This window comes from Pecten maximus, chromosome 8, assembly GCF_902652985.1.
Source record: "Pecten maximus chromosome 8, xPecMax1.1, whole genome shotgun sequence".
Classification (NCBI taxonomy): Eukaryota; Metazoa; Mollusca; class Bivalvia; order Pectinida; family Pectinidae; genus Pecten; species Pecten maximus.
This window is the reverse complement of record NC_047022.1, coordinates 16,642,518-16,661,329: the sequence shown is the minus strand read 5'-3', so window position 1 is coordinate 16,661,329 and position 18,812 is coordinate 16,642,518. Positions and strand designations below refer to the sequence as shown.

At 33.8% G+C, this 18,812-nt stretch overlaps 1 protein-coding gene across 1 annotated transcript; it reads left to right on the top strand.

Moving 5' to 3' along the window:
• The first annotated feature begins 14,663 nt into the window (after positions 1-14,663).
• On the top strand, positions 14,664-16,285 carry LOC117332605 (beta-1,3-galactosyl-O-glycosyl-glycoprotein beta-1,6-N-acetylglucosaminyltransferase 3-like). The gene has a single exon (XM_033891579.1). The coding sequence runs from the start codon at positions 14,699-14,701 to the stop codon at positions 16,241-16,243; it is 1,545 nt and encodes a 514-aa protein (XP_033747470.1). The 5' UTR covers positions 14,664-14,698; the 3' UTR covers positions 16,244-16,285.
• The last annotated feature ends 2,527 nt before the right edge of the window (positions 16,286-18,812 follow it).

Genomic DNA, 18,812 nt, shown 5'->3' with positions numbered 1-18,812 from the left:
ACTTAATAATTCAGCAGGAACCCCATTTTCTGAAGAGAGATTCTTTTAGGATCATTTTTCTATCTACCAGGTATTTATAATTATATTAGTGTTACCACAGGGGCAGATTCCTCCCTCATAAGATGTCCCGATACTTTATCACTAGCCCTCTTCCTTTGGGTTGCGAGTTCGAAACCCACATTGGGCAGTTGCCTGGTACTGACCGCAGGCCGGTAGTTTTTCTCTGGGTTACTCAGCTGGCTTTTCTTCACCTCCAAAACCTGGCATGTCCTTAAATGACCCTGGCTGTTAAACAAAATATATCCAAACCCAGATCACTTCCTCACATCTACAGTCATGTATACATATGTGTATAAATACATACACAGACTGCAGAGTTGGAAACTTTTACCCTTTTGTCCCTGAGGTACATGTTATATATTAAAACTTTAATTTTATTGTTTAATTGAAACTAATAGTTGTCATGGTAATAATCATTGATTTATTATGGCAACTATGAAACAATAAGAAGTGTTTTGTCACTTCCATACTATCCTCAAATAATACCCTCTTCTAGTGTAGAAATTAAGTACAGTATTAAAGTTATTTTTGACCCACTTTTTAGCTTACTATATTAAATTCAATGGCTTCTGCAAATGTGAGTAAGGGCGCTTATTTGGATAATTATGGTAATATGCTTTTCTCTTTAAAATAACTACTTGGTATAAAAAATCAAACTCGTGCACTATAACGTAACAAATATATTATTGGATGGTTACAGTTGTAACATCCAATAAAATCCTGGCATATCTATCAATATTCTTAAAATATCTTTTCAAGAAATCAAATTTTATTTCTCATTTTCTACTGCTTAATGCTATATATTACTTTTGCAGCAAGGTCTAAAAAGGATTTCCTTATCTCCTAGTGCTTCACATAATGCAGAATAATTGTCATATTAGTACATGTTGTAAAAAATTGTTTATTAATTGATAATTGAAAACTAGTCTGAAACAGTAATGTTGGTGCTTTTACTGAAGTTTAATATTAAAAATTCTTTTTCTAATGTTTTAAAATAAAATTTGTCTAATGAGGCAGATATGGGAAACAAGCATTAATGAGAATGCTCACAAATGGAGGATCTTGTACTGATGGCTATGTATTATCACAGACTTATGATGATAATTAATATGTCCGTGGTCATTATTACTATGATAAGCTTGACAATTTATGGAAAAGTGAACATTGTGACCTATATAATGATCTCTACTACACATGATCACAGGGGCTCGATTTCAGGATTCTGAGTAACATATGACATCAGTAGTGTAACAACCACAACACTATAAATTACAAGCAAGTATTCATTTACATTCTAAAACCTTATAAAAAATCGGGGTTACCAATTTATAAATCAAAAACCCTGATTATTTAATAAGATTTTAGAATGTATATGAATACTTAATTTACAGAGTTGAGGTTGTTAACTGATGTCATATGTTACTCAGAATCCCGAAACCGAGCCTCTGTGCACATGATAGCAGAAAGATAAGTTGTCAATCATTCATGGAGCACACTTTGATCCAGTCAGTGAATTTAATATTCAAGTATACCGTATATAGTTTAATATCATAAAGAATTTATTATTAGGGATCTGGAAACACAAGAAGGCTCTTATATTCTCACTGTTAAAAAGATACGAGGGCTGATTGATATGTTGCGAGCCTCATATTGAAGGATTTAAATTTTGCCGGACATATTGTATTATTTTTTCAACATAATTCTCTTCAGTATCTATATACACTTTGGAAGCGGTGTTTAAGGGCCTCAATGCCACTTTTATAGAACTCCTTTTCTTAACTGTTCAGAAAGTCATCCACTGCATACATGTATATGACGTCATCATCGACTGAAAGTGGGTGCCTGAAATAGCGGTTTTCAGTTTTGGAAATAGATGAAAGTCTGATGCAGCGAGATCAGGTGAATAAGTCGGATGTTCAATCAATTTAAAGCCACAATCTTGAATGGCAGCCATGGCAATGACAGACTTGTGGACAGGAGCATTGTCCTTATGGAAAAGCACACCTTTAGTGAGCTTTCCGCGGCGCTTCAGTTTAATATTTTCCCATAACTGCCTCAGAAGTGAAGCATAGTATGTGCCATTGATTGTTTGTCCCTTTTGGAGATAATCTATCAGCAGAATACCATCTGCATGCCAGAATACCGAGGGTTTAACTTTCCCAGCTGATGGAACAGTCTTTGCCTTCTTTGGCAGGGGAGAGCAGGGTGCTTCCATTGCTCCGATTGTTGTTTGGCCTCTAGGTAAAATGATGGACCCATATTTCATCCATAGTGACAAATCCCCGAAGAAAGTTGGCAGGATCTTCCTCAAAAAGGTTCAGATAAGCACGCGATTATGTGCGCCTGGTGTGCTTCTGATTAACTGTCAGAAGTCTTCTCATTGCAAGATCCTCGGTCAGAATGGAATGTACTCTTTCCTGTGAAATGCTAACTCTACTGGCTATATATCTTTCTTTGACTCGTCTGTTAGTCATAACAATATCATGAACGTTATAGACTATTTCTGAGGTCGCAACATTGACATGCCTTCCAGGACGGGGGTCATCCTCAAGGTTCTGTCGGCCAGCTTAAATTGCCGCTCATCTTTTCACTGTAGTATTTGAAGGGACATCTTTCCCTAGTGTTGCTACCATATCATTATGGATATCCTTAGGTGTTAAATTGTTTTTATGCAAATATTGGATCACTGTTCTTTCACCTATTTTTGTACATTTTGCAAAAGCCGCTTGTCATGTTTACTTTAGAGTACTACCTCGTCGATATAAACTAACCAAATGAGACCAGTCCTTGGGTACACGGCCCTATATAGTCAGAGAATAGTAGAACTAAAGATCCTTGAGTACCTCCTTCAATACATACACAACATAGCAATCATACCTCGTATCATATTTAACAATAAAGATTTATCATAAAAGATACGAGCTATCTCGATTAGGTTTTCTTTGTATCTTCACTATTTCGATGTACTTATGTAGATCTTATTTAGTTTTGAGAAATGTATTAGGATATGATAGAGTATATCATATGAAGAATGGGTATAGGTTATCTTATTTCAATTTAATTTTTCATACAAAAATTTGTAAAATGTAAGATGTATATCTTATAATATGATTAAGTGAGGAATCGACATTGCTTTATTAATTGACTTTTAATTAATTATTTAACTAAAATTACTTTGCTTACAATCCAGATTAAAGATGAGGCTTGCAATTATTTTGTCAGTGAGTGTGACATTTTAGCAGAACATGGACACTTAAGTTATAACGAAATTTTATACTTTGCACAATAAAATATATATTATTTATAAAATAAATATATGAGTTTTGTTTCATTGCAAGAAAAACAAAAGCGTGATTGGTTTTAAAAACTAAGTAAAAAACGTCTTAATTTATTTAATGACATGTATTCTATTTGTATTCTAAATTGTAGGTATCCGTACGGTTATTTTTTTAGTTAATGTCTATTTAGGGCAAATAGGAAGTGTAAAACTAAGTTTAGAATCGTGATAGGGGATCAGTCAAAATAATATTTTGATAAAATGAAAACAGTTTCTCTAGACTCTTGGCCTCTTGAATCACTGATAAGTCATGGCTGTATTATACAGGCTTTTATTCATCATGCGGTATTTATTCAACTACCAAATTTACATTTTAAAATGAAAAATGTTCACCTACATGTCTGTTGTACGATATTTTTATATTAGGTTTATGAATTTCTACATGTGTAACCTTATAGAAATATTTTATTGTTCAATGATTATAAGGATCGTAATATTTAAAATATCTCTAAACTGTATCGTGATATATCTGCAAATAGATCCCTAAATTTAGGTATCATACATTTAGGCGTCCTTCTTGGAGAGATGAATTGCCGGTGTATACAATGAATGTCGAAAATATTAAAGTTTATATATATATACATGTATAGCAAAACCTAACGTAAAATATATGTACAGAATGTACGCCCTTAGGCTAGAGTAAGATAATTTATTGTGTTGTTCAATACGTCAACAAATAACATAACGATAATTAAACATGTTTTAGTGTCCTTTGTGTTATATGGGTACGATTTGTATATTAATGTTTAACAAAACTCGGCGTGACACACCAGCGTGAACACATCATCAATAACATCTTGTATTCTTTAGGAACTTATTGTGTATTAGAATGTTAAGTTGTTAGAACTATGACCTGGTATCCATTACTCTCCGGCCATGATTTCTTACTGTCTACATTCCAAACGACGATATATGGTACATCTTGCAATTACAATAGAAATCTTCCACAAATATTATAGAATTCTTTCCCCAATTCATTTCAATGGAAGAGTCGAAGAAAAACAAACATTTCGAAAAATTAGAAAAAAATCATTGTGGTAGCACTTTAAAATAATGACGTTCAAGACTCGATTATCCGCGGGCAAAAACGGGATAAAGAATTTGTTACGAGGATAATAACTTCAAACAAACCATTTTAAAAGTCGTGGACACTTGTAGCATTTCTACCATTTTTTTTTATTATTATTTTACTTGATTTCCCCAATAAAATGAAGTGTAGCTTTCGCGCTTTGCATCCATGGATGTTTTTTTTTTTTTTTTTATTAATTTTGTTCCTTATAAAAACTATTTGATAAATATGTGTCCAAACCTATAACTAACCTGAACAATTGTAAATAATATTTGTATCACTACTCATTTATCTGTTTCATTAACACATATAATGAATTCCTCAATTTTCTGTTCTCAGAATCACATAATCGCAGTCTTAGTGTCATTGAAAGCTTAGTTTAGCCCATTGATGACACATATTCGTCATTCCTTTAAGGAGTAATGGTTACATCTCTAGGCAGGATTACATTGCGCATTGATTAATTTGTTTTTCAAATAATTAGGTTGATACGACTGGCTACGTGTTATAAGCAAGGACATATTTCGTTTTCTTTTTATATATCAAATTTCTGTATTATAAACTACTTTTAATAAGTACAAAAACACTAACGTACCGCAGCCTCAATGACAATGGCAATTGTTTATTCTCGTAACATAAACAGCACAGTGCAGAGAATATTAACATTAACAAATGGATAACAATGATACATGGTAAAACAGGATGGACATCAGTATTGTGAATTATCTCATTTATAGCAATAATAAATTTAGTCAATGATTCAGAAGTAAGTTCATTTTGAGTTACGTAATTGAATAATGTATGAAATTTAATGTATTTGGTCTATCATAATAATATCTAGACATATATTTCCGTCTGCTTATTGAGTATAAGTTGTTGTTCACAGTTAAATAGATAACGAACCCTAAAACACACACATACTCTGTCATCCTTAAATGACCATATAACTGTTGATAGGACGTTAAAAATACAAAACCAAACCAAACCCTTCATCATGTAAACAAACAAACAAACAAACCTACGCCAGCCCAAAGGCTTAAATATAATACCACAAAATTGAGAGGCGTAAAATCTTTTAAAGTTAAAGAAAAACATGATGACGTTTGCTTCTTCATTTCTTACTTGAGTTTTAGCCTTAAAGCCAGCCCCAGTGCGTCACTTAACCAGCAACAGTGTGTCGGAGCACCCCTGTCTTTGGTGTGGTGACTGAGCGACAGAGAAACAGGGGGTCATGGCAGTGTGTTAAATGATATATTAGTGCCACATAAGAAGTTTGACAGATTTTACCCTGTCTAGTTTTAAGAGATAGGTTGTATATTGCCAAAGGAGATTTACAATTTTGTTCAGCGACATATAACGTACATCATTGTTTTCTTATATTAATTGCAAGTTACGGGAAAGGAGACCACCAACGAGTATTTTGCCAAAACGTCTCTCTGAATAGACACTGCATTACAAAGACAACTCCTTCCTGTTCCTATTGTTTTCAACAGATGGGTACGAAAATTTGCACTCTTATATAATATTGTCTCCTCTTTCAGTTCATAATATTTCAAATTATCATTTTCTGTCGTTCTATTTTCAAATATCAACATTTTTCTGAACTGCGAACATTTTCATCTTTGTCCCCTACCAAATGGTGTCACAAAACATTTTGCTTGCCATCAAAACATTGATTTCCCAGAAAATACTTAAAAGAAAACGATTTCATTATTATGAGCTAAAAGAGGAGACAATTTTCTACAGGTGTTCAAAATTTTGTGTAGTTTTGTCAGGACAATTCAAGGGGAAAAGATGAAAATGTATGAAATAAAGAGGAAAAATGAGTTGACATATCTTTGGCAAGTGAGAGTATGCAGGAACAGACGCCGTTGTGGTACCATCATAACATTACATTATAACAGCGTTCCTGGCTGATATGACCCCAGTTTCGTTATTTAGCTTGAAGAAATGTTTTACAAAATTTAACTAAAGTTCCTTATTTTAAATTGTTTTCCTCAAATCGTAATATGCTTCCCTGCGGAAAATGTTTAGTTAAGGGATTTCCTTAAGGTGAGGTACGTTACTGAAATCAGGACCTCGCCCAAGTTTAAACAACATGATTTAACTTAAGGAGAGAACTAAATAGCAATGCTATAAATAAGTCTCTGACTTAAGTAAATCATTGAAATTGAAATTTTCCCAGGGAAATATTTACAGAATTAAAGGAAAGTGTCTTTACTAAGATTGTTTACCTTGCATCCAATAATGCGCTGATAATATCGAGACCTAGTTTAGAAGACTAATGAACACATTTTTTCGAGACAATTAATACTTTTCAAACGGCGCAAATTACGGAGCCCAACAGGATTGTATGCTGGTTCTGACTGGTTTGTATTAGCGTTAGGGTTATAGGTCGTGTACAAATGGGAATGTAAATTGAAGATTTTTGTACCACATGCATATAAGAATCCGCTTTCTTATTCACGCTATGGCCTGTAAATTGTTTGATCTTTCTTACAAGTTACAATCTTCGCATAACACGCATGTATCCATGTCGTCAACATTTCAATAAAATATCACATGAATCAAAGCATACAGTTTACTTGTTTGATTGCATTTGTCACATGTAGAGGACACCTGAGCAAAATGGGGCCCCGAGGCATCGTGGTTTGTAACTAATGTACATGTATGCTTTGGTCAGTTATATATCTACCTTTAAAGGTATTATCACTAAGCATTCTGCTACATAAGTAAAAATCTGGTCTTGTCAGCGTGTCCTTCACACTGACCTTATCGATAGGGTCACAACGTCGATTTGTTTACGTATACATGGCGAATACTTTATAATTGAAATTTATTAACATCATGTTACTACAATATCAAAAATGACCTTCGAAATTGACGAAATAAAAACAATTAATGTATCTTGTGATTATGTAAACGTACATATTTAAGCGGTAATCTTATTTTAGCGATGTTACTACAATATCAATAATTATCTTCGAAATTGACGAAATAAAAACATAATTAATATATATTTTATGATGATGTAAACGTTCATATCTTATTTTAGCGATATTACTACAATATAAAAATTGATCTTCGAAATTGACGAAATAAAAACTTAATTAATGTATCTTATGATGATGTAAACGTACATATCTAAGCGGTAATCTTATTTTAGCGATTTTCTCGCTAGAAGAATTTCGCTAAATTTTGATTGCGTCAATGTTTTATATGACAAGCATTGTCGGTACGTTTATTTATCATAGCGCTAATCGGTTTTATTTATCATAGCTCTAATCGGTTTTATTTAGTCTTGCGCTAAAATTTGAGCCCGCTTAAATAAGTACATTTACAGAAAATTCACTGAGTAATGTGCAGACTTTGACGCATATGATGACTCCCCTCATTTCATTTCTACAACAAGTAGAGATTTTTTTTCTGTTCATTTTCCACTCCATAGTTGACTACTAGCCGTTCGAGAACAAATAAATCACCATAGCGTTGTAACATTGAGGTTCTGATAAAAGCTAAGACGTACAAGTTTAAGGAAATGATTTATCAACGTCTACACGCCAATGAATTAATATAGTAATATCTAACTGTCTAGAATTTCGACTCTTTACTCAATAAAAATGCATATTCATAGCATCTAATTATCTGTGTGTCTTTTGTACAATCTTCAATCTAATTCAAATTAGACTTGTAATTTCCGCTCCTCTACGATACACTGCAATACAGTATCGCAGTGTATCGAAGAGGAGCAGAAATTACAAGTCTTATTTTGACTAGATTGGCACACTCCTATGTTGTTGTTTTTTTTAATTCAACCATAGTAACACAATATCAAGTCTTGTAAAGCAAACAATTTAGGGTACAATTAAAGGCCTTGTGAGCGGTGTACATGCTATAGTTCTAACTTTGCCAATCTCTTATGTGAAAGAAAATAATCAACCCTATTACGTCAAAAATATGTCTTCTCCCCCGTTATGTATATGCGGCTATGTTGAGAACAACAACAACTTTTTGTTAGAATGTAGGCGATAGATCAGATAAGACGCTATCTACATTTTTGATTTAAACATATTTTTATTTGTAACTGAACTTTACAAAGGGATTGGGCACAAGTTATACAACTTATATAAAGCCCTTTCCCGATATAATTATACATAATCATTACAACAAGATGGCATATTTACATATTTACATATTTAAATTGAGAGAGAGAGAGAGAGAGAGAGAGAGAGAGAGAGAGAGAGAGAGAGAGAGTTACATATCTATATATCCACCCAAGCATTTAGATAAGAGCTAATCTTCACCGATGCCGACAACGTTAACAGAAGTATACACAAAGCACTTTCCAAAGCTTGCTGCTGGTACTAATGTTCATCACTTCCCATGCCAATATTTCGTTCTCCTTTCACTCCTTACTTCCTATCTACATAGCTTGGCTTTTAATATTAATCTGGAGCTGCTACTTTCTAGAGACGAATCTCTTCCTTTAGTTAATAATAAAGTAATATTCTTAGCCGTTCAGAATTATATACTAAAAAACAAGTAGATTTTCTTTAGTAGACTAATATGGCTAAAATGTATACTATATTTATCTTCCACCCCACAACTGTAATATGTTTAAATGAATTTTGTTTCCAATAATTATTTGGTAAATGTGTGTGGTAGCGAGTGCTGCTGTATAGTGTTAACATGAACCGAAGTTTAGTAATGGCGATATGTTGACATAAGTGTGTGTGACATTTGTTCCTATTTCCATTATTGTCTTGTTTATTGTATGTATATTGAATGTGATTGAAATGAAAAATAAAAGAAAGTTTAAACTAAATGTAGCAGGCTTCGTACAATCTAGTATATGTTATAAATAAATTATTTGAAAAAGTTTGTAATTTACAATTCAACTTAAAGACAACAATCACCTTATTAGGTCAAAGGTAACACTGATTTCAGTTGAAAGCTTTGAAGAATACAGTATGCTTCAGATCAATTATTTGTCAAGGTAGATTTCCTTTTACGTCAGATCAACATGTGCGCGTGCTTGTAAAATGAGTCCTATAATGTACATTGGGTGCGGGATTGACCAACATCCTGGAGTTCTAAACATGTAGAGGGGATGTTATTTAATGATAAACAAGTGTACTACATCATCAGGACATGAAAGCTGTGTCCCTCTCCTTGTCGTTAAATAAATTACAAAGTTACTGTCACTTCCTATCTGTTCCACTACATCAGTTACTATGTCCGCAGTGACGTGTGGTCAGTTGTCATATGACCACTCGACCGAAACTAGGAAATACAACGTAAAGGTGTATATCTGAGTAAGTGTACATGTATATATATATATATAAATATTTACCATAAATTCATACACCATAATATATTAGCGGATCTTGACATAGCACGTTTTAAGTATGGAGCACCATTTTCGGCAAACTGTACTGGAACCAACAGCTTAGAAAATGGACAAGTAATTAAGCACATGTTTAACAAGGCGAAAAGGCTTAAAACGGACAAGAAACCCTTAGTTTTACAGGACAAAAAAGCTTAAGGATAGGAAAGAAAATTCATGATTTATTGGACACAGCATCTTAAGGAAGGGACAAATAAATCCGAGTTTTACAGAGAAAACAGCTGAAGATCGGATCTTAAATCAAGTTCACTGGATAAATCCGTTAAGTGAAGTAAAGTAAATTCAAAATATGGTGGACAAACTAGCTTTATTTTGGAACGGAACAGTGCGGAGCAAAACAATGTGATAACGGTATGTACCAGACAAATCTCGGGAAACTATAAAATAATTATACTAATGTTTAGTCTGGCATTTAATCGAGATCGAATAAACTTACTTACAGAAGTAGTTGCTATGAATACGAGTAATTATTGAAATGTAAACATATTTTTAAGAGCAAGTCTGCTTTGGTCTCGGGGAAGTATTGAAGGTGTTTTATCTCCGACAAAGTGTAATTATGCTTGATTGGTACAAGATTGTAACAAGATGATGTTGTTGTTTATCTTTATATATTACATTTTTACCAGTGAAATATAATTATGTTTTCACAAGTGAAGATATCACTTTTTTCTGATTTGCCGAATCAAAACACTGCTTACAAACGACAATGGGGAAAATCAAAAGCTGACCCGGTATATTTTGCTATACAAATGTAATAAACATGTGGCATACCCGTGAAAAATATCAAAATATTAGCCCCACTCGTGAAATATATTTGGTACTTCTGAAGACACTGTTAGATATCAATATATAATACCAAAACTTACATACATATCACCACCCTCAGAAAGTTTGAGTTTCTCTTTCTATCTTTTGAATATACAATTGATAAATGATTAATCACATCCCGAAGACATTCAATCGATGCCCACCTTCATATTGCTGTACCATCTTTCAGATAGATATAGGTATCGCTATGTAAAGGGAAATATGTACAAATGGATCAAAATCTATATAGCTATAGAGGAAACTGCAAATAAACAGCAAATGGAAAAGAGTCTGAAATACTGTACTGAAAATATTAATAATTCTCTTCATCTCCACAGAGCTGTATTGGTAAACTTGAGTCGGTGCTCTATTTAAACAATCTGTCTTTAGATATCTTTACGAAGAACTTACACTATAAAATTATATAGAGAGAGGATATCTAACAGTATCTTTAGAAATACCATATATATTTCACTCGTGTGGCTAATATTTTAATATTTTTTACTCGTGCTACGCACTCGTGAAAAATATCAAAATATCACGTCATATATAATTTTATAATGAAAGGTCTTGGATAGTATCCAGTAGTAAATCATCCGTAAAGATTTCTAAAGACTCAAAATATAAAGTCGTGTGTGAAGAGTGTTCCGACTGGTCAAATCATTTATAGAATGAATAATTTTCGATATTTCACTGGTAAGAATGTAATAAAGGAGTATATATTATAATTCATTTAAAATATAAATATATAAGTAAAAGATAATGTATTTATCGAACGATGGCTATAGAGCTGGTTTATTGGGCGGATACGTCTTTATTGGATTACTTGGAGATGATAAAGGACAAAATAGTTGGCAACCACAGTCGTTCGAAATGTGATTAGCTTAATCACTTGATCAGTGAAAATCTTCTCCTTTACTTCAAATCTTATGTGCTTATATTCTTCAAAAAAATGAAGCCTTTCTACATACCTTTGAAACAAATGGCAACACACACTGCATGTATTTTATATTTTTTTCTTTGCCCCCGGGTTTAGGTTATATATGTCTTTGAAGATCTTTTATTATGTGCAGCATTTTTGTTATCACCAAGATGAAATTAATTTTAAATCATATTTATGTATTCATTTCATTTCACAAAATCTAAAACTTTAGTTCATAAAACACTTTTGATGTAACTGGCATATAATGACAACTTCATGTTTTAACTAACGATGTCTTTGACTTATTTTTAAACCGCCTTATTTTCAAAACACTTTACCCTTCCCGAAACTGTGACTTATTTATTATCAAGAATTCTGGTTATTATTCAAGAGAGCATGCAGTTATGGCCATTAGCACGAGTCGACCGACATGGTCAGTGACAGGAAAATATGCATAGATTAGACGTGGTCAGTACGTATATACACAACGTCATGCAGTAAATTAATTGTTCCAACGTGCAGCAGTACACAGATTTTATGTGTAGCTGACCGCATAGTTTGTTGTCCACCTGACATCTCGTCACTATAGAATGTACTGAAAATGCTGTATCTCTGTCCTCGGTAGTGATAAATCCCGGTCTTCGTGACGCATCTGAGGGATATAAGAATAGGAGTTATTATATACTGGATTGTATGGCAGTGATATATAGAGAGGATATTGAATGGTTTCCCGTTTATATAACATATATTTCAGGAGTATGACAGAATATCGATATTTTCACGAGTGCGAATTTCAGAAATACAGCAAATAAAAAAAAAAACGATTTATCTAACTCCGCTTCGATTGGAAAAAATAGGCAAGTTTCAACAATGTGAATACTAAGGTCCGTTCTAATTGGTCAAAAACGGAAAACTTATATTTTCACTGCAAAACTTATATTTTCACTGCAAAATCTTATATTTTCACTGCTCATCTCTGCAGTGAAAATATAAATTTTATTAGCTTGATAAATTTCTATATTTCACTGGCAAAAATGCAATAAAGATAGATAATATACAGACCATTATATGATCAATTTAGATACCAATTTTAATTCAGTCATCATAAGCGATGGAGCTTATCAAAACAAGGCACGCCACATATGTTTGAATGAATACAAATAGCACAGCATGTCATAACATTAAATATCTATAAGATATCATTTCAAACACAGGAAAAATAAACTAGTAACGAAGGTTTTTATACAGTATAGGTATGGTAAAGTTGCGTTTGATGATTGAAGTAACTGTAAACTGACATATTTTAGGGGATGTGTTATTTTAGCGATTTTCTTTTGAAGCATTCCACTAAAATTAAATTGCACTAGCTGCAGTCTCTTCATAATGCCGGTGGTTTTGCTCCGGGTATTCCGGCTTTCCTCCACCGCCAAAACCTGGCACGTCCTTAAATGACGCTGTTAATAGGACGTTAAATAAAAAAAAACCTGTATAATGTTTTCTATGCCTAACACTGTTGAAGCGTCAATTCATCATTTAGCTCATATTTTTATTCGAATATGCACTAAATTTGAGTATACTAAAATAGGTTCGTTTACAGTATCTCATATAGGGAAGGTAGTAATGTGTTTTGATATATATTTTTTCTTCCTTTAGATTCATGATCGCATCTATAATGTAATGCATCCTCAAAATGGAAAATTCCAACTGATGTTTTCACATTTGTTTTATCATGTCTATGCTGTTATGTAACGTCAACCTATATATATGTGTGTCAGATTTATATAAGTGTCGTGACACTTGTTTCTAATTCTTTTTTGATTTTTTTTTTTGCCATTTATATGTTGTATATACATGTATATTGTTAAAGGGAAACTGACAAATAAAACACAGTTTAAACTAAAATGGAAAATGATATCAACGAACAAATCGCTATTTTTAAAAATAGATAGAAAAAAAACAAGTATACGCATAAAAAAGGCAACTTAGCAAATCTTAATGTAATGTTGAAATAGTTCTCTTGCTAGATAAAAAAAAAAAAATTTAGTTACAAAACGCTCTTACCTTTCAGAGATCTCTGTGCTAAAACACTATTACATCGAGTTATCTGGCAGTTATACCATATTCTATAAATAGTTTAATTCAGCTGTTATAAAGTACTTAATTGTGCAAAAATGAAGAAATATTTTCCGAGTAATACTTAAAGCACTGTTTTTATCTATTTTTATATGATCATTATTTATTGTTCTGAGACAAAACATCATATCAACTAGACCACACGTATTCTGATCAATGCCAGCGAGCGGGATTGTTATTATTTACGGATTTAACGTCCATTATTACGACCTTTCAGTGGACGACAGGGATAGTGTACCTAGCCAACATAGTGCGGAAATGTAATAAATCATGGCTACTTATTAGCCATGCTAAACATAGTAACAAACAAATGCACGCGGGGCATAATACGTCAATCACATACGCGCTTTGACAGGCAGGTAATTTGACCTCATAAGGTCAACACAATTAGGCGCGCTAAATAGTCCCTTGGCAATAAATTGTGCGGAGCGATAAAGTTTACGCCTCCATTCTCAAAGAGCTGATTGTTATTTTGGCTGTATCTTATTTATGTGTTCTACGTATAAAAGTACAGAAAAATATAGTTGTTATTTTTCATCTGTTTATATTATTTTACAGGACAAAAAAACTGCTGTTGTCGTGATGTGATGTGCCCAGGGGCTGCGATACCGTCTTGTCTGATGTACGAGGATGAAAAGCGAGGAGGGACACAACTGACAGTTGACAATCCCCGCCCCTAGTAACGTACCACGTGTCTGATGAATGGTGGGCCCTTCCCTTAGATACACATCACATGCATGTGATGCACACTTTGACGGGGAGTATATATTCTGAATCTGGACACCGAATAGTCTCATTCATGAAAAATACTTACCAATGAATATGACTTCCAGGAGACAGTAATAAGAAATCCCAACATATTTTCGGCGATGACTTCATTTAAATCTGAGGATTTACCATAATACAGTAATATGGCATGTCACATGACTATGTTGATATTCGTTTTATATTCAGTGTAACATAATGCCTATCAAGAGTGTGTGGTTAGTTACTGTTGCCATACAAGTGTTTTCTATGTTAACGTTGTTTAGTCTATGGATTAATCCCGGAAATGACGTGTACGTTGGGAAACTAGAATCGGAACCATTAACTCAGGCATACTCTAGACAACTGGATACGGTCCATAATAAAATCAAACATTGTCACCAGGATTCGCCACGTGATCCGTTGGCAAAAAAATGCTTACCGAGTCCAAATATAGATGGCACGTGCTCAATATATATTAGAGGTGACAGAAAACGAATCCAACCACTGAGATTTAATCCAACCGGAAGTAGAAAGTACTCTAGCTGTAAGCTCACAGAACTAGTGAGAAACTGTGAAACACTTCGCACTGCACACGAGTACATTACTGACGGGGTCTCACAGGAGGAAAGCGATTTTCCATTGGCATTCTCCATCAAGCTTCATAGAGATCCAGAGCAGGCGGAACAGTTACTCCGAACTATATATAGACCTCACAATGTGTATTGTTTGTATGTGGACGGAAAAGCCCATCAAATAGTATACAACCTTATACTGAATATCAGTAGATGCTTTCCGAACGTTCACGTCATTCGGGACCGCATTAACGTTATATACGCTAGTTCTGCCCACGTGATCAGCGATTTGCAATGTATGCGCAAATGCACAGAGTCCGGTGTAAAATGGAAATATTACATTAACCTTACAGGACAGGAGTTTCCGCTCAAAACTAATTTGGAAATTGTTAGAATTTTAAAATCTTTAAATGGTGCTAATGACATTGAATCATACAATCACCCGGTGCTACAAAAATGGAGATTCTCCAAGAAATATAGGCTTACTAGAACGAGTAACGTGGAAACGACTGAGGATAAAGAACCGTTTAGGTACAAACTTCAAATGAGTAAGGGCAGTGCGTACGGGTCATTCTCACGCGCGTTTGTTGATTTCATTCTAAAGGATGACGTTGCGCAGGAATTTATTACTTGGTTAAACAATACTTATTCACCAGAAGAAAACGTTTGGGCGACATTGAATACATTTCCATGGGCTCCAGGAGGATATGAAACAGAAATACGTCACATTTTCGGTAACTTCCTGTCACGTGCCATCATTTGGGAAAACGACAAAGTCTCTTGTGAGGGACGGTATATTCGAGGTGTGTGTGTGTTTGGAAGAAAAGATTTGACTTGGCTCACAAGTCGACCGCAATTATTTGCAAATAAATTTAATTACAAAATGGACACTATTGCCATTGACTGTCTGGAAGATATCATTCGCAACAGGACAGTATCCAATAACATGGACAGTCTGAGTTGGTATTACTACAGAAACCTTCCACACGCCAAACAATACTCAACTCGTAGTGAAGATGTCATATTACACGAGAACAAGGACAAAAAAGAACAGTGGTTGCGCGCGCAAGTTGAAAAAAGCGTAGACAATAACAAAATCGATCTACCGATGAGGAAAGAGAAATCCGACATTCTCAACGTGCTGGGTGGAACGATGACAATGTACAAAGTTCACGGGAAGGTGTTGTGAAGCTTTACTGTGGTATATTTATTACAGTTGATTCATTTGCACGATGTTTTGTTTTGATTTTTTACTGGGTATTAATACGCACTACGTTTGGTTTTTAAATAATTATTGAAAGAACTTATTCCGGAATACAGGGCCCAACTTTTTTTTTTGGGGGGGGGGGGGGGGGGGGGGGGGTTCAAAACTTTATCTAGTAAAACTAACTCGATAAATTTTTATCTTTGCCTACCTGCTACCATAACGATGACTTTCTTGAGGATTTTATTTTTCGTACAACCAACTACTGGGCTCCTGATATTACATTATATTATCTTTAATACAAAGGTACTGATTTCGAATTCTATTTCGATCGATTACATTGTGGATAAAAAAAAACATCCCCCGTATTAACCGATAAACAAAGAATTTGTTTTTATTCATACATTCTGAGCCAGATAGCGCGATTCATATTTTTTTTATCTATCAACTAACCGTGGGCATCACTGTAATTTCAAATGGATGATTACAATGAGATTTGTTTGAAGAATTCAACGGTATGTTAATATATATCTAACGCATGATTTTACAAAATGAGCAAAAAGATAAAAAAAAAATATATATATATAAAAAATAACGTCGTTACATTTCTTTGCTACTGTATTAAATAGTTGGAAATAATAGGTTATTCTAAGAATTTTCCTTTTGGGTGTTTGAGGACGGCAAGAGTTTTCTTTGAAATTTTTCTCATTAACGACTAATGGCTAACAGTTCAACCTTACCAGGGTAAATTTTAGTAATCCATCGATAACCTGTATAAAATGAATACATTCTGTAGATGTTCCTTTTAATTATGGCTTGAATTGATGTTTACAATCAAGTAAATCTTTGTATATCCGTTATGACATTGCTTTGATTTTTTTTTTAATCTTTTATCATTAAATACGACAAAATCGAATTTTCTAAATATGTGAGTAAAAGCAAACTATCTGTTCCTTTTGTCTAGTGAGATCATTTTTTTTTTATCTCATTTCTTATAAATATGTATAAGACGTTTATTAAGAGAAGTGTGAGTCATGCGAAATAGATTGCGGCTTTACATCACTAATGTACTTACTACGAGGGTTGATTGATAAGTTGTGAGTCTCATATTGAAAGAGGTACTCAAAGAAGGGGCCGCGGTGGCCGAGTGGTTAAGGTGTCCCGACACTTTAACACTAGCCCTCTGGGTTGCGAGTTCGCAACCTACGTGGGGCAGTTGCCAGGTACTGACCGTAGGCCGGTGGTTTTTCTCCAGGTACTCCGGCTTTCCTCCACCTCTAAAACCTGGCACGTCCTTAAATGACCCTGGCTGTTAATAGGACGTTAAACAAAAAACAAACAAACCAAGTACTCAAGGATATTCTTTTCAAGTCCTACTATTCTCTGACTATATAGGGCCGTGTACCCAAGGACTGGTCTCATTTGGTTAGTTTATATCGACAAGGTAGCACTCTAAAGTTAACAAGACAGGCGGCTTTTGCAAAATGGACAAATCGGTTAGGGTTAGGGTTAGGGTGAAAGAGTCTGTCATTGCCATGGCTGCCATTCACGATTGTACTCGTACCTTAGGTTGTCGAAATCCATGAGAGGCATTTTCTATATGTTTCTCCAGTGAAATAATTTTGTAATGATTAATGCCGACCACATAGTTTGAACCGATAATTTTATCCATGATTAAGTTAACTTATAAGACTTTCACTTATTGAAATAGTTTGTATCTTGAGTAATAGTACTGAGCACTGGCCCAAAGAAACAATACATACTTTATTCGAGTCCACCGTACAATATTAATCAACGAACAGAGTGTATGCTGTAGTAGTTGTATAGTTCATGGTCTGCTCAAGACGGGATATTTCCGAGTCGTTAAAATAATTGATCATTACAAAACTATTGTATAAGAGAAAACATAAACAATGCGTCTATGCTCATATATTGTATCGTATATCGTATGTCTCGACCTCAATCTATACTTCCTCAAGAGAAGTCATTATTCATGTTATAGATATTAATATAGATAAATTATGTTAAAGAGCCACTTTGTTTTTGTATTATTTGGAGTTCTTCATTATTCAGAATTAATATCAGCTAGATATTATCCTTGATAGTTAATTTGCATTGTTCTTGTGTCAGACGCATACAAAAGAGACATAGATACAATCAATAGGCCGTATTCAAAATTAACTTGTATATATATTTTAAAATAAAATATATCGGATTATAGTACTGTATATCGTTGCTTTATAGTTATCTAATTGCAATCGTACTGTGGTTACATATTGTGACGTTACAGGTACAACAGTGATTTTTCCTATGACTAAATTTATGTAATTCTTTTGACCAAGTTCACAAGAATTTAAGGTGAGTGAATTGCTTTAAACTATGGAAGTGAATGTTCTGTATAAAAACCCAACGTACGGAGATCCGTTTGAACCAATGATCAGGGTAAAGTGAGTGACTGCCTTTGTTTAAAGACTAACAACTGCTGCATACTTATGACGATCCAAGTGTTTTCTTAGTCATAAGTTTACCAAGTTGCGAGTAATTCTATTCACAG